This window comes from Rissa tridactyla, chromosome 7, assembly GCF_028500815.1.
Source record: "Rissa tridactyla isolate bRisTri1 chromosome 7, bRisTri1.patW.cur.20221130, whole genome shotgun sequence".
Taxonomy (NCBI): Eukaryota; Metazoa; Chordata; class Aves; order Charadriiformes; family Laridae; genus Rissa; species Rissa tridactyla.
Window position 1 is genome coordinate 37005622 of NC_071472.1, and position 23032 is coordinate 37028653.

The 23032-nt window shown below is 38.1% G+C and overlaps 1 protein-coding gene across 3 annotated transcripts in view; it reads right to left on the reverse strand.

Moving 5' to 3' along the window:
• Window positions 1-3411: 3411 nt before the first annotated feature.
• The window catches only part of PMS1 (PMS1 homolog 1, mismatch repair system component), a 48773-nt gene continuing 29152 nt past the window's right edge, over window positions 3412-23032 (reverse strand). For 2 of the 3 annotated variants that reach the window (XM_054210289.1, XM_054210288.1), the window contains exons 9-13: window positions 21372-22267; window positions 15733-16188; window positions 15076-15206; window positions 6531-6691; window positions 3412-3805 (exon numbers count right to left, since the gene is read on the reverse strand). In XM_054210289.1, the coding sequence (XP_054066264.1) occupies window positions 3614-3805; window positions 6531-6691; window positions 15076-15206; window positions 15733-16188; window positions 21372-22267 (1836 nt within the window). In that variant the 3' untranslated portion in view covers window positions 3412-3613. Of the gene's footprint in view, window positions 3806-5543; window positions 5666-6530; window positions 6692-15075; window positions 15207-15732; window positions 16189-21371; window positions 22268-23032 lie in introns of all 3 variants that reach the window. The other variant, XR_008467871.1, reaches the window with a different exon arrangement.

The window sequence follows — 23032 nt, forward strand, 5'->3', positions numbered from 1 at the left end:
TTTGAGTGGCATCAGGTGTTGATGCATTAGCAATAAGTTGGTGTGCCTTCCTTTTTGAGAACCATTAAATCAAGTGCACCATTTGACTTCTTTTAAACTTCTAAATCTAGAACTGGGGTACTTCTATTGTTTAAATACAGAACATAAAACAGATGCATCACCAGAGGCATCAGTAGCATCTCTAGGAAAAGAAAGAGCATCTTTAGGAACAGGAAACAACATTTCCTTTTGCGCACACTGGATAAAGTAAGGAGACACCCACCCTATGTAAAGCCATCTCCCATCAGCACAGTACCAGAGCAACTCATAATTTCAACCTTGCACCCCCAACTGCAAGGACCGTGGTGGGGAGACACCCAGACTTACAGCTCCAAAGCCATTCTACAGCACTTGCTGCTGGCACCTAGCCACATGACAAGCCCTGATACCCCACAGAGACAGAAAACAAACTGTACGTGCACGTACACGTGGAAGAAATTCATAGCAGCCCTCTGAGGTTGAGAACAAGAGCTAATGGGCACAAACTCAGGACAAGAGGTAACGGGCACAAACTTGAGCACAGGAAGTTCCACCTAAACATGAGGAGGAACTTCTTTACTTTGAGGGTGGCAGAGCCCTGGAACAGGCTGCCCGGAGAGGTGGTGGAGTCTCCGTCTCTGGAGACATTCAAAACCCACCTGGACGTGTTCCTGCGCAACCTGCTCGAGGTGACCCTGCTCTGGCAGGGGGTTGGACTAGATGATCTCCAGAGGTCCCTTCCAACCCTACCATTCTGTGATTCTGTGAAGTGCAGCAAACCTAGCCAGGAGAGGAGGAGGTACGGGACTAGGGAAGACCCAGCTCCCAACTGCCTAACCTGGTGCACCTGCACCCACAGCAATGCCTGACACTAATTTGCTTCCTTAGCAACTAAGCCCACCTTGGCACCTGTGCATACCAATTTACCAGTCCCTTATTATCCTTAGCCTCGGGTCTGAACACCTATTAAACTTGTTCTCTACTAAACAGCAGCCCAGTTAAGTGAAAGTACTTGATAACAGTCTTACCAAAGATACTAGCATTTGCTCCAGTATAATTAAGAAACAGCTATTTTACCTTTTGGAAAAGAACCAGCAATTATTAATCTCTTTCTATTCCTAACTGAATAAAATAGGTGCACATTTCCACTTACGTTCCAAACTTAGTTTAGTGATAAACTCCCTTTCTCCAGCTTGCCTTTGGCTTTTCTCACTGTAATGGCTACTCTCTAAACTCTCTCAGTTTGTATCTAAACAAGAATAAAAATAAACAAACTATAACCTTCTGCATCTACCGCAAGGCTGGGATCTTGTTTCCTCCTCGGAGCCAAGAGTCATGTCTCCTTCCTGTGTCTCCATCCACCTTCTCGCTTCCATTCTAAAAATTCACATCTTCTGCACCGAGTGACATTTACAGCCAACAAGCGTCCAGTTTTCCAGTGACATTCTCATCTCGTGCCTCGCTCACCGGTTAAGTTTGGAAAGATAGCCTACTTGTGCCCTCCAAACATCCCTGCTCTCTCCCCCCACCAATCCCTGTGCTGCCCACCTTCAGTATAGCAGTAGATAGCAAACTTTCTCTTCCTCCAGGAAGAGACCTCTCCTTCCCAATTTACACTTAACTACCATCACACGCCGTTCACTTGATGCCCTTCCGCTGTTCCCAATCTGACCTTGCACATGGGCAGGGCAGAGGCGGGGAACAGCAACAGAGGCTGCACTTTCTTGTGCTCCTGTTCCTTTGCAGCTGTGAAGGATGCACACCCCAAAGCAGCAACAGGGAGAGAGCACCATGTTTGCTACTCCATCTTATCTTAGCTTGGGCCTTTGCACCACTCTGCCACGTCTTAGAAGAGGTAATAAACAAAACTCCCCTTATGCATTTGCATTCTTTAAACCTTCCTCTCTGTGCCTCCTGGGCAAACATCAGCACGTGTTATGAATGGAGCAGATGATGGTCCAGCCACCTGCTGCTGAACAGAGCAGACTGTGGAGTTCAGCCTGACTTTCACCTACGTGGGGGCACAAGGTACTCCCAGCTTGCTGTCAAGAGCATCCCCTAACCAGTTCATTCCAAATGCACATATATGAACTCTACGTAAGACTAACAGAGCTATTTTGAGGCAAACACACTATAATTAATGGGGGTAACTACTTAAAACAAGCATTGTAATTTAAAATGACTGCGAGAATGCAGTTAGCGTTTTCTGGACTTGTTTATCCTTTCTCCAGTTTGAAGTTATAAACCCCTCTTCTATAGGAAAATGATAAAATTACTTTAATGGCATAAAAATATAATCATTAGCTTTCAGTTTAGAATTCATATGTTTTCATGTATTGCTGTGATGTGATTTCTTAACTTAGTTCACCCGTTGAGCATTGTTTGATAAAGGGCAACAGGTCAGTAATTTACACATTTGGATTGTACATTTGCTCGTCTGGTCCGATACTCCTGTCCACAAACCATCTCACGCTCAGGTCTTTCATCAGCAACCTTCAACCATTTACCTACCAGCCACAGAAACACTACAAAGCTAGGTCTTTCCTAGTTTTCCTAGTGCAAAGGTTTGTTAACAACAAAACAACTGGGGATGGACAGGAATTTTCAGGTGATCTTTCTTGAGACTTTTAAACATACTCTTCCAGAGACGCTGCACCTGCTACATACAGAAGGCACAATCCTGTAGCTTTACAGAAGTAGGCTACTACCTGAAATAGAGGAGTATAAATTATGTTCGGGTAGAAAGAGAATGAACAAGTTTACCAGAATCAGCAGTGCTTTCTCTAGCAGACTTTGCCTGAGTTATGCCACATTCTCCTTGAGGGAGGACTGGTCTATGTTTCCCAATCCCAAACAGTTTGTGTTTAGCATTGCACCAACACACATGTATTGGCATCATCTGCTTTCAGTGCTAACCTGGGCTCCTGTGACTCTGATCCCTTCATCTTTAAGGTCATTGGCCAGTTTTTTTGTTGATCTAAAGTTTTAAGAGTGTACTATTCTTTTAAGAATCACACTTTTGTAAGCTAAGGTTAAAAATACTCTGAATTATTTGCACAGGTTAGAGAAAAGCTTTTTGAAGACTGGACACTAGGACTTCAATACTCATTTACGCAACCTAACACTTTCCAAATAGAACACCACAAAAGTGTAACTATAACAACTGCACATGGTAACGCCGCATTTAAACACCTACAGCTATCTGGCATTCCTTTGAAAATTAACATCTCATGTCCTCAGTACAATAAACTTTGCCAGGCTCTGTTGAAAGCATCTTCTAACCAGTTCACATATAAAAAATTTTGAAATGCTGATATTTTCTAAATCTGCAGCAATAAGAAAAAGCATCAAACCAGTTCGGAACATTTCTTTAATTTTAAAAAAAAAAAAAAAAAAAAAAGATAAGTTGTTTCTCTACATAATTTATTTCCAATCTTCAAGTAGCATTTGAATTTAAATTAAAAAAAGTCTCTAGGAGGTGAACATATGATAATGAAAAGTCATTATACAAAAGCTTTGCAAAAAACATACTGAAATTACAAAGTAATGATCAAAATTAAGCAAGAGAAATATGATCCCAAACAAAATGTTCCATTTACTGAGTAATTTCCATGGAGCCGTGCTTGTCAACTTCTGGAATATCTGTTAAATGATGAAAAAAAGGACGACCGTGAACACAGCCTTTATTTTCCTTTCCAAGCTGTTGCTTCATCCTGTAAATTGTGTTTTGTACATCTTCTTTTGACAAATGTAAGGGCAGCTGCCGAGCTAAACGTACTGCTTCTCCCTGTGGAAAGGAAAAACAAAAACAAAACCCCAATAGTTTTAAAGTACCACTTTTTAACACATTAACCTGGGGCTATCAGAAATCAGGAATTAAGCACTCACTGTTTAAAGGTCACTATTCTCTTTTCTGCTGATAAACATTCCAAATTCCAGAAGCACAAATGTAACTAATCATATCTTATTGGTCATTTCATGACACTTCTACAATGGAGTTACACACAGTCAGTCCCCTGGTCACATTTGCACTCTTTTTCTTTTAGGGTTGTTTGCAAGATGCTTTGTGTTTCTGACTGTCTGATTTCCTGTTGGCACCATTATCAGCTGAAGATGTTTATCAGTTCACGTGGCACACTCTACACCACAAACTTTAGAACTAACATAAATGAAGTCAAGCAGTCAGCTAAACAAAGTTTTAAAAATACTATACTGAAATTTTAGATTAATATTGTATTAACTATTGTCTATTGCATCCAGTTACCTCACAACACGTGAAAGCAGAAGTGACTGATAAACAACTACTGAAGCAGTCATCCTCAAAGAATCAAGCAACTTCAAAAAGAAGTTGTCAGTTTTTTTTCTTTCCTGCTCCAAGACGGGCCTTCCTGCCATTGCCTTCTCTTCTGTACTTCAGTAGTGCTGCCTAGACAGAAATGGACGTGCGATACAATCTCCCTTCACACTGTACCAAACTGAAGCAGTGTTTATGTTTTAATCTGAATATTCTCATTTTGTTTGTCTGGGATTTTCTCCCACTCTTCAAGTGTGAAAAAGAACATTGTGGTCTATTTCTCTACCTGGGAAGGTGGCTGCTTTAACCATTATCCTATTCTTTCTTCAGTATCTACCAAAGACAGCAAAAGCTGCAGACACGCTGCCTGCTCAAACATGAAATTTCTGATAAAAGTTGCAATTCTGAACATGATAGTGAACGGCATTTCCAGTGTTTAACCCCCCAGAATGGTGAAGAAAATGCAGGGCTTATTTTTATATTTTTTTTTCATGACAGCAAGCCATATACTTCCTAGTTAATATGTATTTTCCGGCTGTTACTGCTGCACATACATCTTCTAACAGTTTCTCAGACTCAACATTGCTCTTAATAAGCCTTCCTTTGATAATGTCTTGAAATGTACCTTTATGTGCATATGTGTGTGTTTATCTATGTATGTATACAGATACATAAGTGTGTATATATATGTATATAGATATATACAGGTATCTGCGTATACGTGTGTGTATGTATCTCTCTCTATATATAAACCAACTCCATCACACTCAATCTGACTGATGGGTATTTTGTAAGTAGACGAAATAAAGCTTCCGCCTCCAAACCAAGTTACAAACCATTCCTGTTTCAACACGGAACTCATCCCTTCTTTAAGCTTCTTTCATGAGTGCACAAGAACGGTTCAGTAGTATACACCAACTCGCACCAAAGGCAGCTGTATACTTACCGCCCCAAAAAGACAGGGACAGATTTGTATAACAAATGTTTAAAAGATAAAACACATACCCTCTGTAAATGCCTAGGTTCCATTTTGAAGTAGCCTGATTCAGGAAAGCATGTTAGCGAATGCTTAAACAGGAAGAGACCTGACATGTATTTTGGTAACCTTTTTGAATAGAGATCCTAAGAACCGTGATTAAAGATAGCATTAGTAAAACAGAAATGATAGAAAGTGACAAGACAAGAAGCGACAGAAAACTACTGTTGTTAGTTACTCAGCTTTAACTAGTACCACATATATTAGTTGTCTCTGAAACTTCACGCCCATTATTGTCTCTGGATGGAGGATTTTATCTATTTGCATATCAAATATTAACAAGAGTCATTCCAGTTCCAAATGTCGCGTAATAACTTCTGTAAGAAAACAGATTAAAGATTCTTTTACTCAAGTACTGTCTTTCTGGCAACTAATAATGCTGGCTGCTTGTGAAGAACACATGGTTTGCTCTCTGTCAGCACACTGCAGAACTTAGTCACTACTGCATTGGATAGAGTGGACTCACAAGACTCTTGGTTGTCAGTATGTGCTTCCTTTAACTGCAGAAGTTGTTGATGTTAACTAAATACAAGCATTTGCAGAGGTGTATGGGGTACACCGTATGTGAAACTTCATTTTTTACTTCAACATCTCAATTCCAGTGGCAGCTTTTCTGGAAAAAAATTTTTCCCATTTGTCTATCTCTACCCTTTCTTCAAATGAATCATAGGATTTTTTTCTTCTTTAAGTGGAAATGGTGCACTTTCTGATTTTCAGGATGTACATCTTGTTGAGGTTTACATGAGAATTAAGCTTCAGTTAATGCCTACTTTTCATAAACTATTACCTTAATTAATTTTATAACTTCTTCATAGGTCTGGATTCAACTGCCTTCTGGACTTTGTAAAGCAATTTTATGGCAGTTCGGTATTCTAACATGGAGAAATGCCTTTCTAGTCTGAAAACTGCCTATGTAAAAACATTTTGTGCACATCAGCTTTCAGCATGTATGATATCACATTGGATGACTTGTTTTGGATATGTCCAATGGAAACACTTGGATAAGCAATGCAGAATCCATACACATTAGAGAGGATATAGCATTCTCCTTTTCAAAAGTAACTTCTGTTTAGAATAGCGCTACATTAATTAAAACAGAAAGCTGAAGAAAGATTTTCAAGCTGTTTAAGGATTTATTATAAGCTTAGCTGGCCAATACCTAAAAGCAAACTTCTGTCTCACCTCCAAGTAATTTATCACTTTGAGAGGCCTACATTCATGTACTTCCTTTGCATTTCCATGAACTACTGCATTCAGAATTTCTTTCAAATCAGAAATACCATAATATTGCAGACAATTTGCCATCCCTTCTATTTCCAGGTGACTTTCTGTAGCTGAAGCACCTGAAAATACAAAAACAAAACAGTAGTTTATACACTGCTTTGATTTCTATTCTGGAGCAAGTCAGAGAAAATTAAATAGATGTAAAATCACCTAGTAAATTAGTCTCACAAAGTCAATAAAATCAGGAAACTTTTTTTGCTCCTCCCTAGGAGTGAAAAGCATCTATTTGTCCAGTGTTTCATTATGATGATGTGTGCCTATTCACATCACGTATGCCTCATCTTATTTTAATTCAAATCCTATCTGGCATTGTTTAAATGCTTGAAACATTTTGCAGCATTCCCAGTCTTGAGCCTACCTTTAATTAAAGCTTCTATAGCTTTAATTAAACATATATGAAATTAAAGTAGAAACTAGCAATAAAATACAATTTAGGTCAAAAAAATTAAAACAGAGTGTTGGCTCTGTTTTTTCTTTATACCTCTGTAGAGTTCAAACGTTATCATAACAAATTCAGCTTCCACTGAAATAAAAAGCAGTTTTTTCTCCTACCGCAGCAGAAGAACAGCTCAAGCCCATGTAACTAAAGGCTCTATGACAGACTTCATACTACCACTCATATGGTACCACTGCTACAACAGGTACCACTCTGAATAGGAATGATGGATAAAACATTTAAACAACCTTCCCAACAAAATATCTAGTCAATCTTTGACGTGTAAGAGATTTCACTTCTTGTTCACGCTACTCGCAAAAAATTTTAATGAAACTGCTACTGTACAGCTAACTTTTCTTCCATTCCTAGTCAGAAGGAAGTTCTCCAGGGGTCAGGCTCACATATCCTCGCGTGGTCCTTCAGGGCTCCTCCTCTCATTCACGTTGGGTGCACAGAATTCTCAACCCAAACCACACGGCTACCTTCCCTTTCCCTGCACAAGTCTAAGTAGCGAAGAGCTTCAACAGGGAGGGCATGGAAGAAGACAATTCATAATGAAAATAAACCCACCCTTGTGTAGTGACCCCAGGTAGGATAAATTATAGTCAGCCTGCTTCAGGAATGTTTTTTGCCTTTTTGCAAAGTCAAAAAAGCTGGAGACAAATAGATTGCTACAAGGTGGCTTAAATTAACAAGCTGTTGTAAGGGATCATTCACATTTCTGATTCAAACGATGTGAAATATTTCAGAAGTGCAAGAAAAAATACATGCAATATAAGTCACCACAATGTACTTTCATTAGCTAGTAGAATGAGACTGTTATCCATGACCAGGCACCGTTTATTTTACGGTCATTAAATAAGAGCATAGATGAACAGGAGGACTGTGCAGGTTGAAAATTTTTCTAATATGGTGTGTCACCAAGTAAATAATGCTGTTGGGCCTTTTTAAGCTTCACGGCTTTAAAGGTCGGTTACAAGAGCTGAGATACTTTGACAAGAGTGGGAATTTGATATAGGGAAAAAACTCCCCAGCCCCCCAAAAAGTCACGTAACGTCCTTCCAGCTACATATTGCTTTAAGTTTGAAATTTTATTTCCTTTCTCACCCAGCATTGTCTTCCTTCTCTTTTTCAAGCTGTCTTTCCCTCATCGTGGCCAGCAAAAACAGACATATTTTTTTATGTACTACTGTAAGCCTGTGATCAGATTCAGCTTAAAGTAAAATGTTAAACTACCTGAAAGTTCGCCAGTTATTAAAGGTGAGATAAGATGATGTACTATGCCAATATTTCCCCATGGGAAAGTCTGCCAGTAAGAGGCAGGAGCATAAGATAAAGTCTGTTTTTAATCTCCTTAAGCTCTTTTCTCTTCCTTTTTATCCTGATTTTGCTTTAATGAAAGACTAGATTTGAGAAACTGTTTCAGACCATCTGATTACACTGCTTTCTCTCTAAAAGGAAAACTTAGTCTATTTGACAACCTTTCAATAATTACCTCTCTATATGCTACTGAAGACAGTACAGAAAATTTTGTTAAGTATCAAGATTTTCATTTTAAAAACTTGTATTTCCAGTACTTCCTTTTAAAATTTCATGACAATGAGGTTCTGGATTTGCAAAACATTTCTTTTTTTTTTTTTTATTTTTTTCAAATCCAGTAAACCAATGATACACGCTTGCTAAGACGACTGCTAATGCTCAATACTCTTCATTTTTACCAACAGCAATTTTACTGTCTGCAATTTTGACAGACAGATTTGACTTCACCATGTTGCTCATTAATCTGAAGTCAAAGGGGGCTTTAAAGAGTCTAACATAAAAACAAACAATACAAATCCTGGCTAAGAGGTTTTCTTCTTTGGTATTTCTGTTTGTGTCATTCTCCTTTTGTGCTCACATTCTTTAGACTGAAAAGTACCCCATTGTATCCTGATTAACACACATTTATCTGCAAGCCTTTGCAGGAATTCTGATATTGGCAACATTTGATGACATAAGCAGACATCTGAGCCTCAGTGTACTTGTAAATTTTTGACAAAATATACATTAAGATTTTTGAGTATTCAAACAGCAGTCTTCAAGCAGTTTCCACAGTAGTTTCTATGAAATGCTTTGGAACTTCCAAGGAAAATATTTCCGTGAACAAATAAACTAGCTTTCAATTGACTAAAAATGTGGATTTCTCATTGCTACAAATTTCCCCTTTCTCTTTCCAAACAAAGCATTCGCAATCATCTTTGGATAATTCCTTCCTGATGGCCAGGAAAAACTCTCCTCTTCCAGCTGCCACCTAGATTAGGTGACACTATAAGACTATCCATCTTCCAGCCTATGGTCAAAATCAAAGTGAAATTAAGTAGCAGCATGATTTTCCACTGGTCGGTTACAAGAGCTGAGGCAGCTTGTATTACCAGGGAAGATGGGTTATTTACCTATTACTGCTCTTCGAGGCCTTGTAAGCACATTCTTTGGATATACATATGTTGGGTACACATATTCTATCAGGCAGACAATTCCACCCTAACAGTCTGCCTTGGACCTTGGCCCAAGGCCCACCATTGTTACAAAAACAGGTAAGACATGTTCCTTGCTCTCGGTTCCTTTCCACCCAAGAATTCACATCTCTCTCGGAGTTTCACGGCGGGAAACACACAGATGTGCTGTGATGGTATATAACAAACACATCTTAAGAAGAAGTGGATGGAAAGCAATCCATCCATCTTTTTTGAAACGCTCCTCTGTATGCAGGGGTCATTGCAAGCTATACCCAGCAAAAAAATGCCTGGCAGATCCCAGAATACTGAGTTAAGTAAAAGCAAACAGTCTGCTCTCCCAAAGGTAGCATCACTTAAACCTCAGTAAGGCCAGGACATGAGGGGGCGGGAGGGCAGTGGAAGACGGACTGGAGCTCAGCGTCACAGCTTTGCAAATCACAACAACTGGCACGTTCCACAAAGAAACCATTGATTTTGCCTAACTGACATACTTACAGCAAGAAGCTTTTTCTGAGCTATTTCACAATTTGTTTTTCACTGTCAGCTATCCAGAGAAAATCTAGTTGAAAACTCCTTAGACTGCTGAGAAGTCAATACAAAGAGAAACAAGGAGACATTAAAAAAGATCTTAGTCTACCAAAACAAGAAGATAGGGCATGTTCAAGACCTAGGATACTTGCAACAACTTTGGCTGCAATTATACAGAGTCTTTGAACAGTAAATTACATTCCTGTCTTACAATAAGAGAGGATATTAGCAACAAGAGAGCAACAGGACTTACCCTCAAATGAAAAAATAGGCAAGTAAGGCCTGAAACTCTTGCAGTCTTGTGAAAATAACTATCCAAAGGCTGCATTTGTGAAAAACTATAACATTCCCAGAAGTTCAGTTTTCCCACAAAAATGACAGAACAAGAATGAAACTCCATGTGGAACTGAGTCCTTGTTAGGAAGAAAAGGCCTAATAAGACCTTTCAAAAACCGACTAGGAAGAGTCCAAGAAAAACTACTCAGAAATATAAGGCTGACATAATTGAAAATGTAACCACCTAAGCAAACAAGTATAATAAATAGTTGATAGCTTTCTATTATTAAGAAAAATCAAAAGACCATTTGTGATTGAAAAAATCCAGCCCAATTCTAACTCCAAGAACAGTTCAACATCCCAACTCTAACATGGCAGAAGGTGCCCATGTGCAGTGGCAGAAGATCTGGTAATAAGGGCATGGTTCTGGGCTTCCAAACACTAGGCACAAAATCCTGAAATTAAAACTGCCTTGACCACTGATCAACTAACGGCATTGGCAATGCTCAAGCTGAGGTCAAGTACATCAGTCTTGCTGTCCGTGGGATCAGAAATACACCAGAATCAACAGAACGGGCTCCTCAATCAGAAAGAGAAGTGCCTGCAACTAAGCAAGTGGACCACAAGAGGGAGGAGAACGAGAAGGGGAACAAAATGGCATTACTATACAGATGTTGTTTAGCACCTGCCCAGACAAAGAGAACAGAAGACATGAGTTAGGACAGATATCATAATTTCCAACTGAATACTGGGAAGACAGCCTGGTATTCCAGAAACAGGCGAATTTCTGTCTGCTTGTGCATCTGGTGTCACATGGCGCCACGGGGTTCAGAGCGAGCCATGTCTGTGCAATGCCTTTGAGAAAGGCTACTGGAGGTTATTGGAGTAACTGAAGTTCAAAACCACCCTACTAGCTAAAAGGTCTTGGCCATTAAAGAGTATAGTTGTATTTCTGCAAATTCCAAGCACTGTGAGGGAATAAGATTCAATTTCTGAGTATTAATCCCAAGACCTGCCAAATTTCGTGCAAGACAAATGAATTATTTTTTATCCTGTAAGAGAAGTTGTCCCTTACAGACAAGTCATCCAAATAAGGAAAAACTAATACTATGTAGGGTGTGGTCTTTGTTAAATAAGAAAGTGTCAGAATCAAAATCTTTATATGAAGTTCCTCAACGCCGTAAGTTGCCAAAAGGCAGGAATTTAAACTGCGAGAAGCATCTTTAACAAAGACCAGTTGAGATGCAAGCCCAATGCAACACGGGAACTACCAAAGTCACCTTCCAAATTAAGGCAGCTGTTCAGATTTTCTTGTTATTTAATAACCAGTCCTGTAAAACACCCCTCACACCAAGAGGAAATAAGGAAAGAATTTATGGTCTTATATTCAAGCCATTACGCTCACCTAGGAAACAGTCCTAGCGAGGTGCTCAATATCAAAGCAAGAGGTCTTGCGTTCCAAATTACTGAGTATTATGAATAGACTTAATATATGATAATGGCCAGCACTTCTCCTTTGGCAGCAGGGTCCTTCTCCTTTGGCTGAATATGTGTGGAGATTTAAACAAATAATCAATGCAACCTACTAGACTGACAGTCCTCTTCAAGAGATCACCATGGGTCAAGGAAAGCCTCTTCTTCTGCTAAAACTGCCAAACATTGAATTGGAGCAGCTAAGTTTCCTTTCTTCTTGTTATGGAAGGTATCTTAGAGCTACTGATGGCATCACAGACTTATCCACACAGATCAAGAGAAAGGCTTGTTATTTTGCAAGAAGAAATCACCAGAAATAACACTTTCACATTCAAATTCAAAGCTAAAAATATGGGACCTTTGCTTGTGACATAAAAAAGGATGTCTCTGTCAGAAAAAGGAAATTTTGTACCACAGAAAATAAAACTCCTAACCCAGGATGAAAAAGGAAGCCATGCCCTAGTGGCTATTAATAAGAAAATGACCAGCAGTGAGAACCGGACATCTAGTATGACCATGTCAAGGTTGGAATCCCAAAGGAAAGTACAGACCTTCAAATATACTACAGAGGACCTTGACAGTAAGGAAGAGTTGATAGTTTGGTTGAGAAACAACAAATACTAGGACTGATCCAATTCACCCCAAAAGTTGGAAAAAAAGGAGTTATAAAGGTAGGTGCACAGCGAATAGGGTTCAGGTGTGCTCCTATGGATGCTGCTAAGGTGAAACTAAGGGTTAAGTGCACATTTGCATTCTGGACACCTCTCTCTACAGCAAGCTATGACTTTATCATTCACCATGCAAAGCAGCAACTCCTGTCACAAAAAACTAACAATATATCCTGAAAGAATAAAACTTTTCTGAGGCAACTTATAGTTCAACATCTGAATGCCTCCCTTTCAGGCTGCGTCTGAGTTTCAAGAAACCACAAAAATAGACACTGAATTCAGACAGCAAACAAACAAACAAAAAAATGCTTCTATAAGGATAGTGAAGAATGTTTTACGAGATGAACTTATTCTCTCAAAGTTGAGAAATCCTATAGAATACTCAGGTATAAGTGGGACATATCACTCCTGGCCTGCAGGTCACTTTCTGTAAAGATTATACAACAAGAATCTACAAATTAAAGAATTGCAAACTGCATAGTGAAATTCCCAGAGAAGGGCACATAAGGAGTGTTAATAACAAATATCCGTGTTTCTAAAAATCATCTTTAATAAGTATTTGTAGAAGACGGTAGCATATTTGTAGAAGACAGTAGCATATTTCAGGGATGAGTTTAAGAAAAAAAGAAAAAGGAGGGACTGATGAAGTATTAAGTAAAAATCCTTGGGTCAGCTGGAAAAAAGGCCGCAAGAAATTCCATTTGTTTGCTGGTATTTCTACCTTCATCTGCAATGGTATGTTCTTCTAATAACAGAGGCTGTAACTGCAATAATGTCATCAGCAGAAGCTTATAAACATGACTGACAAGCCTCAGATGTTATTAACGTTTCATTGAAGTAGTTAAAAATCTAAGACTGGGACAAAGAACTGAATTACATTCCCATTCTTCATACGGACGAGCCGTATGGTACTGATCAAGTCCGCGACCACGGTGCATCGACCTGTATAGTGCATATAAAGCACTTTTACCTTCCCTAACTGTAAACCAAATGAGAACAGTTTCCTCACAAGATTTCATTTCCTTAATTTCATGTACTTGGTAACACAAGTTTGGAAGACGGTTACTACTTCCTGGTTACTGTGTCAAAGCCCTTGCTGTTATATTGTACAATTCTGCTCTTAAACTAATCAAGCTATCCTAAAACTAGTTTCCCATTTCCAGCACCACAAGGCCAGCCAATCACGCTGTTGCCTAGAAACTGTCTTCAAATTTTCACATGCAATTTATTCACATCCAGTTTACATTAACTAGATTTTAAGCAAACTTAAGGTATCAGGAGGTGGAAAAAAAGAAAAAAAAAGAGTATGCAAGCAAAAGGCAAAGCAACAATCCCTTTCTCCCACATTTGTCTAGAGACATATCATAGACCTCCTCAGCTTCTGATTTGCTGGACTGAATAAACCTTTTAAGAGCTGCCTCTGACAACATGCACTTTATTCCACTAGTCATACAATCTACGATTATCACTACGAACACCTCTGCTACAAAGTTTTTGCTATTTATCTAGGAATTTAGCCAGTCAGAAAGAAGTCTCCTTGGATTTGCTGTGCATGATTCAGTAAAGAAAACTAAGCTTAGGCTCTGTTCTTCCCAAGAGCCAGCCTCTAAGTGAAGGAGTTGCTCTACATCCCTTTTTTTGTACCTACCCTTAAAAGATCCCATATGTTACAGCAGATCTGTCATCACTGTACATATGTGGGGATCTGTAACACATGAAGCTATAGCATTTCTAACAGCTCTTATAGTGAATCCTTTCTCTGAGCTGTCAGCTAGGTACTACCCCCAAAGACGTCTGCTTTTCTTGGAATTTTCCTGGAGAAGTCCTGGTCTGAAGAACTGACCCTTGGTGGGTTGCCCCTGGGTTTCCAACAGCATCCCTATAAATCATTCTTCAGAAAAATATATAAACATTTGATCTCTCTTGCTAAGGTAAAAGGATCTTATGTGAAACAGATTTATTCTGTGATCAACATAGAGGCATTTAAAAATAGGCTGTCTCAAAAAAAAGTTCAGATCGAACTCTATGAAAAGGTATGTTGATGATCCTGTCACCCTTTCTTTATTGGACCCTTTGGGCTCTGTGTTGCAACCCTGATATAAAAGTGAGTCAATAACCAGATCCATCTCCTCACTGGACCTCCTCAACTGCTCAACAGCAGAGGACTAGTCAGCTAAAGCGTGTACTCGTATAATCTTCATCTTAGAAGAAACTGCCAAGACTGAGGAAGTCTTATCAGTTTAATATAAGCTCTGTCAGAATGCCAATGAAGGATATCAACACCCAGCATTTTGAGAAAGACGAAAAAAATAAGTCAGGATAATGTGGATTTCAGAGCATTCTTTGAAATACTATTGAAGTATTCTGTTCAGCTATCAGTTTCTATTACTTGGTGTTCTATGTAGGAGATTACATTCTTTGCCAAGGAATAAAATCTCAACATTAAGCAAAGCAGGATGTCAGTACTTTAAATGATAAAGTGATGTAGAATAACATGATCTACATTAACAATCATTTAAATCATTAAATCAGGAGAATATGACTAAAAGATTTTAAAACCATCATACCTTCTATCACTTTTATCTGGAATCCATTTGCTACAAGCCTTGGATCTGACAAATACCCTGATCCATTGAAACTTTGGTAATCCTTCTGCATTTTATAAAGAGCAGCCATATATTGAGATCCACCAAGAAGACTGGAAAAAAAAATATCCCCAAAGGGTTAAAAGCCAAAATCCTTAATTTGAAAATTAAAACTGTGAGAAAAATACTGACAAAAGTAGTTAAGTGATTAAAAGTGATCAAGATTTTTAAAGGTACTCTGAAAAAGTGATTGGTTTAAAGAAACAAAATAGCAGCTATTCACATATCTTAAAGAGTGATCAAGTTTAGGCATATAATAACAATTACATAATCCATGGGGGAAGTCAGGTGAAGTTGTGAAAATGTGGAACACTTAATTTTCTTTTGGGGGAGGAAATTTGTCTTCACTGCATTACCGATGAAAATGGTCAAAATTCATACTTATTTCAACTGGAGTATGACCAGGACTGCTCATTACTAGAAGGTAAAACCACACAAAACAAAAATCTGTTCTTACAGATAAATGAATGTGCAAATAATCACATAATTAGCAAACAGGGCCTTACCAGAGTTTTCTGTAAATAGTTATCAAACGATACTTGAAATAATATACAATTTTTTTGCTCAATTGTACTATACCTGTCCATTAACACAATTGGCTTGTCCAGTTTCTCTACTGGAAGCTTATGATTCATCAGTAACCTTTTATGTAGCAGGGCTTCTTCCAATCTATATGGATTCAGCAACATTAACTTTTTTTCAGTAGCAAATATCCAGACATCAGGAAAACTCTGACGACGGATCAGGAAAAGCTTCTGTTCATCTGAATTATTTTTCTCATGTCTCTGAAGCTGACGTCTACAGGAACTCAGAGAAAAAGGCACTGTCACAATTTTCGTAGGCTGTTCAGGTTTCCGCTTCTTTTCAGTTTGAGCATGAAATATCTTGTCAAGCTTCTGCTGGTCGGATGGCGAAATCTTCAGCTTGGGTTTCTGTTTTTCTGCCTCCTTTGTTGGTCGGTGCACTGTCTGCCCCGTAGCTTTCTTGACCTCTCTGTTGTACCGTTCCAGGTCTTTAGCAGCTTTTATTTCATAACTTAAAAGAAAACAAACCAGTAGCATAATCAGATAAAAAAACAAACCAAACCCCAACTCCTAACATTCTAAAACAAAAGGCAAGGTAACCCCTCCAACAGACAAGAATGACTCCTATGGTTCATTCAAGTATCCAAATCACTATGCTTTCCACAACGATGCCAGGTGGAAGGTGATCAGGGACTGTGCCCCTATTACATTATTCTGTAAAGATGATAAGTTGGAAATTTTCCTTTATCATGACAACCAGCAAAACCTGAATGACTGAAGGGGGCGGAGTAGAGCTCATGCAGAGTTACAGCAGGTTGCTTTTGACCTCAGTCCCAAAGACTATGTTTAACCCTAATTCACAAGCAGGTATCTAGTTTTGGAAGGAGTTTTGTCCCAGGCATATCCAGTCCAATTCACAGAGTCATTTAAGCTTCTAGAGCTCTACAGACTGCAAGGGGAGTCCACATGGTTAGGTAAGAGCTTGGAGCCTAAATAACTTTATATTAAATAAAGCCTGAGGCTTATACAGAAGTACTTTTTATTTTAAATGGCCTAAAATTAACCACAAATAAAAAGCATGAGAATACAGCATAGGTAAGATTATTACAAAATTCTCTAACTTACAGATTTTTTTAAGAAGTACTTAATAACGAGCTACTCCTAGATGCTGTCTAAATAGTTAAAACACTACTACATACTTAAGCTCTGCAACCTGAATCGATTCTTAATGAGTTTGCAAATGTCAGGAAGATAGCTAAACTTGTATAGATGCCAGGTTTATGCTTGCCTACTACATACGAATCTTACTTTTTTGAAGGAGAAAGGAGGGATTTGCTGAATTCCCTCTTTTTGCCATTATTTGATATTCTGAATTCTAGCAGGTAATTCAAGGCAGTCCGATTTTCAATTAAAAAAAAGTAGTACTATCATATGTAAGTATTGGAAAGAAGTATTTTAGCTCGTCATATTTATTTATTGCTACTTGCTGGAACAGTTTGATTCAATTATGTGTATGCATGCTGGAAAATTAAGGTCAACAAAAGGGTCAACATTTGCAATTAATTATGATGTGCTAGCATTCACATATGGTACCAATATTTAGTTAACTAAAAAAGTCAGCTTAAGTAGTTTCTTGCAATAAATCATGTCGTAGAAAATATGGAGTAAACGTTAAGATAGAAAACATCTGCTCCTTTTAAAATGAATGGATGAAATCACTTGACCAGAAATTTTTTTATCCCAAATACATTTATAGCTTTGACCAGATCAATAAATACTTTGTTCTGAATAGACTCAATTGTAATGCAGGAGAATATTTAACTATAAGAGAAATGAGCTTTCAGTGATACACTGATAATCCAAAAGAAAAGCACTTCCAAAGAAAGTCCAACTTGCCTGTCACTATAGGCTACCAGAAAAATTCTAGCCTTACAAGCTTTGATTGTGAGGGTTTTGCAAATTCATATGTATCACTATCAGTGAGTTCACAATCAAAGAAAACAACAGGTTTACAAACTACGAGGCAACATCTTTGCCTTTCCAAAAATCCTTCCACAAAGGCAGGTATAATCAACAAGCGCTACAAGAAGAGTTTCTTCTCTGCTTTGTGAATTCAGCATCCTTTCCTCAAACTACAAAACCCAAAGCCAAGGAAATTTGCAAAAATGTAAGAAGGGAAGTGGAACACTAGAATGAAGTGTAATTTCAAAGGCAGCTTTGGTTTAACTAGAAAAATGGATATCACCACTTACCACTTTCCCTTGCTTCTTAAACCCAAATGAAATATTTAGCATATAACAAAAACCTTTTAATATATGGTCTCTCAGACCTTGTAATACAAACAAGACTATCTGAATTTGACTATTTGGAGTAAACTCTGACTGGAGATCTCCACTTGTGTAGATTCATACGTGTTCAGAATAGAGAGGCATCCCATTCTGAACATAATATCTCTCAGCATCAGCCTCTTCACATAATGAAACCAAATCAACTGGAACAATCACCATGAGTAAGTATTACATTCTACTTCTGTGTTTCCTTCCTTTGTGAAGAGGATAATAAAAACAGCTTTTAATTGCCTGTATAAGCATTTCACAGTCGTCTTCTGAAATGCATAGGTTTCAGGTACTAGCACTGTTTCCCAAGGGTGGAGAATATGGACCTACTGTCATGACTGAACAGATGCTGGGGGCAAGCAACAGATACCAATTATTAATACCATTATTCATGATTAATATCTAGCAGCAGATGAATGGCACTGGATACAATGGATGGCCAATGACCACATGGTACCACCAAAGTACCCCCATCCAAAGGAAAGAGAACACGTTAACTAAAAAATTAAAATACAGTAAAAAAGAATTTTTATGGAATTGCTAAGCAAGCGTATTTGCCCCAGTGTAAAAGAGTTGCAAATAATGCATATACACACATACAAGCCATGAGATGCATGGAAAGTTCATCAGACAATAAAAAGCTATCACACATGAGCTAGTTATGACGAGCCACTAATTACTGTCTATGTGCACACTCTTACCTGTCAACAGACAGCAGCAAAGGCCATGCTACCTGAAATGATGTTTCTCCCACAGTACAAATATACTCATGAAGAATTACTGTAGAGCACTGACGAGGTAATTTGTTAGCCCCAAGATAATGTGTGTGTGGCTCTGAACCTTTCCTATGCCTTCAGGATAACTTCTGCTGCCATTCTCAGGGCACTTGGAGGGATTTCTCCCACTACTACCTAAGCCTGATACAGAGAAATATTAAGACCAGAAACACACGCAAGTTGTATTAAGTAAGAGCAGTGTGAGCGCAAGAAATTAAATCCTGGCTTTGTAAGGCAGGGGGATATATGATGCTGCCAACATGGACACGCATGGAAGCTTTCCTTTTCTATTATAACCTAAAGACCATAACATTTTACATTCCGGTTGAGTAATAAATGCTGACTTGTTTTGAAAAGGCTATCCTATGTCACTGTAAGACATCTGTTGGTTGTACTAGCCCCAAAAAGGATTTAAACTCATTTAGACCTGCTGGAGAGGCAACACAGAGGAAAAAAGAGATGCTGAAGCCAAGCACGCCCATTGTAGCATAAACGCATGACTATCACAGAAGGAAGGATGACTAGAGCCCAGGAAAAGTGGTGTCTTGCCAGAAAGGTTGCATGAAGTTGGAGGTATAGCGTGCTCGGTAGACCTGAGGCAGTTTGGCTGCCCTGTTGTATATACATTTGTTGTTACCTCTAGGTGGCCCAATTTATCCAGAGTATCTGGTAGGCAAGACTTAACGTTCTCTGCCAGACATACAACAGTTCTTCTGGATTGTTGCCTTGGAGGATATGACTGCATATCTCTTCCTATTTGTTATTTTCTGAGGCAAATTAAGAAGATTAAACGCGGAAAAGAAGTACATCAAAGCTGAAACGTATGGGTACAACTAGTGGTAAATTCTTCATTCACTTCAACATCCACTGGACCATACTTCATTCGTTCTTACATATAAGGAAAACTTCATTACCAGAGAGGTTTCCTTCCTGAACCAATACAAAGCTAATCTGTAGGCACGCTCTTAAACATAACAGTTGTACCAGGAAAGCAACCATGAAATCTCAAAAGCTAAAGCAGAGCAAATTAAAATTTTCTGAAACAGCTGGCAGAACCTTTTGTTTCATTTCATTAAAAGCATGAATATAATTGGAGTAGATTTCTACTATTACATTAATATTTCTGCTAATGCAGAGATGGACAAACCACCTTCTCACACGTATGATTTTGTGTTCATGGCATGTTGCTTACTTAGTGAACTTTAAGTTTGTTGAGAAGTTAGACAAAAAGTTAGAGAAGTTAAAGGTTTCACTTAACTCTGAGACAGCTGGTATTCAGAACAATGCAGATGTTTTCAAACAAAGTCAAGAAGTCAAGGAAAAAACAGTAATTCAACAGGTACAGCTTCTCTTTCTTACCATTTTCTTAATCGAATCTCTCATTAGAGTTAAAATTACACTGTTTTGGCTAGTGTAATTTCCTTTTCAGTGCTCTTTCTTAATGCCCTCTCCTTGCTTCCACAACACGAAGAAAACACATTTTCACACCACTTGCAATGAGTTTGTTCTTCAGAACCAAAATTTCATTTCCCAAACTTTCTGCTACAAATCACAATACGCATTCAAATCATTACACATAAAACAACTGAAGAACTACTTCTATTTTCCTTGTTTGTGTGATGCCCTACAGTGTTTCAGATTTTATAAAATTACAAACAAAACGTGGAAGGTTTGGTGTTTTGGTATTTTTATAAACTGTCTTAGAATGTCTCACAATCTGTTATTCTAATTTATCTTTTACCATAATATAAGTATATAATATAATATATATAAGGACAACATATACCTAGTATTTTAACTAATCCTCCCCTGCCCCAGATTTGGCTAAAGTATTTCCCTTACTTGCAGATAGATTTCAAGAACTCAGTGACAATTTGTTTTAGAAGAATATGGAATTTAGCTGTTCAGATTGTAATCTAAAAAAAGATTTGGTATTGATTGAAACAGGTTAAAATTCAAACTGTACTATATTCTCTGAACCAGCACTGGAATAGCTGTTTAAGGGAAAAAAGAAATTCCTAGCATGATTTCATTGGGTTTTATAAATACAATTCTGAGGTAGCCAGGGTTGGAATACATACGAAATCTAGAGGAAAGGAGTTTACCAAATGTTCAAGTACTAAAGATCCTGAAAAGAATTCTCACTTAGTAGCAATAAAAAAGAACTGTTGGTTGGAAAAAGCTCTGTAGGAACTATACGGTGTCTCGTCCGTGACCATGCTGGTTTTCATTCACAGTGTATCAGGAGTGACAATATACAGGCAGCCCTTAGAAAACAGAAGCTTGTATAATTAAAACAGTACATTTTCTTGCCTGTTAGCTCTAAATAACAACTCAGCGAAACTGTCCCTACCTAACTGCTGCATGGCACAGTGGCAAAATGAGTAACTGAGGTCAGCAGTGCAAGTATGCACACAGCAAAGGACGACAACTCACAATATCAATGCTGATCTTGAAAAGCCAAAAATAATTTTCGTTCTATTTTTACATAAATAACTGGGAAGTTATAATTCTTTTCATTCACTAAAGGTTGACTTACTAGTAACTACCAGATTTAGAAGCAAGACAGTCTGAAAACTTACTTCTTTTTTTCCTCTTCATTCAAATTCTTCCACTGCTCTTCAATTTTCAGAAGGATGTCCTCCATGCTGGTCTTTGGATTATCAGTTATCAATTTTGGACGACATTCTTGAGTGAAAAATCCAATTGCAGACTTTGGTTTCCTTATTATTCTACTACTAATTAAGTCATAAGCTGTCACATGTCCAAATTTATCATTTATCACATTTCTTTTCTTTATGCTTTGATTTGAGATTTGTGGATCATTGCTTTGTTCACCACTATGTTCATTTTGCTTATTACTTGTTCCTCCAACTTCAGGAATCAAAATCTTAACAGGTTCCAGGTTGTCTCCTAGATGGTTTTTAAATCCACTTCCCATACTCCAATTATCAGCAGAGATTTCAGGTAAGTCTTTAGGGACTAAAGCTTCCTCATTTTTTTCTGTTTCGTCAATATTATCAGAACTCAAAATATGCTCATCGGCTTTTTTCGACTGGGGGTCCACGGGAACACTGTTGCTTTGAATATCGGTCATATTCTGTCCATTCTGTTCCTCCTCACACAATAAACTTAAGGAATTGTCTGGGAAGGCATCACTCTTAGAAACCTCTTTTTTGTCCCGGCAACTATGTACATTATCACCACAAAACGTCTGATGATTTAAGCAGATCTCTGTGTTTTTTCCTGCTTGACAGTTTTGCACATCACTGCTGAATGAAAGGAATGAAGTATGAGCGTGTACATCATCGTTTCCAGATGGTCCCGTTTCATTAACAACCACATCTGTTTGTTCTGTTCTATAAACAAACATGTCTTCTGAGGTAACATCTGTTTTATTACTTTCACCAGGGACTGTAGCAGGTAGTGGCCCATACAGTGATTTCAACACGTTTTCAACAGCAAGTAAGACAGATTCCTAGGAAAAGAAAAAAAAAAAAAAACCACCAAAAAACAAACAAAACACCAAAACCAGAAAAGCCACACACAAAAGCACACCTCAAAATGTAACTGACATATTGAGAATATAGAGCAATAAGCAAAGTGATCTTATACAGAATAATTTTCAGACAAATTTAGACAGATTATTGCATTTCAGTTGTTCAGACATGCTCAAAGAGACTCTAAACTGGATGCCTTTAGTCTCAAATATTGTGTGATAGGTATTCTGTTTCACTGGTTTACTCTGATATCACAAAACCAACTAACTGCTTTCTTTATAACAGGGTACTGACTGCTTAAACCAGTATCAGGTAAAGCTATTCCCACCTAATATGGAGTTAGAAGCATACAGTCAAGACAGATGCACCAATAACATCCCATTTCATGTAAATGTGTTTGTGGAGGTGTTTTTATGGTGCATGCTTCCAAGACAGCTTTGCACCAAATGACGGAAATCAAAATGAATAAGAGGATTAATGTACTTGTGCGACTACCTACACTCACTTTGAATAACCACCTTACCTATGTAGCCTTCTTAATTTCTGTGGCACTATTTTTCATATGAAATGCTAATAAGTGAAAGTGAGTTTATGGAAATTTATCACTGCACACCCTCTAAAACACAGGTATATATGGTCTAAATTTCAGGTCTTGATAGTATGAACAAGATATCCTACAACTTAAGTGATATCAACGATAATCTATACACATAATGGCAAAATATTGCTTTGAATGGAATTCA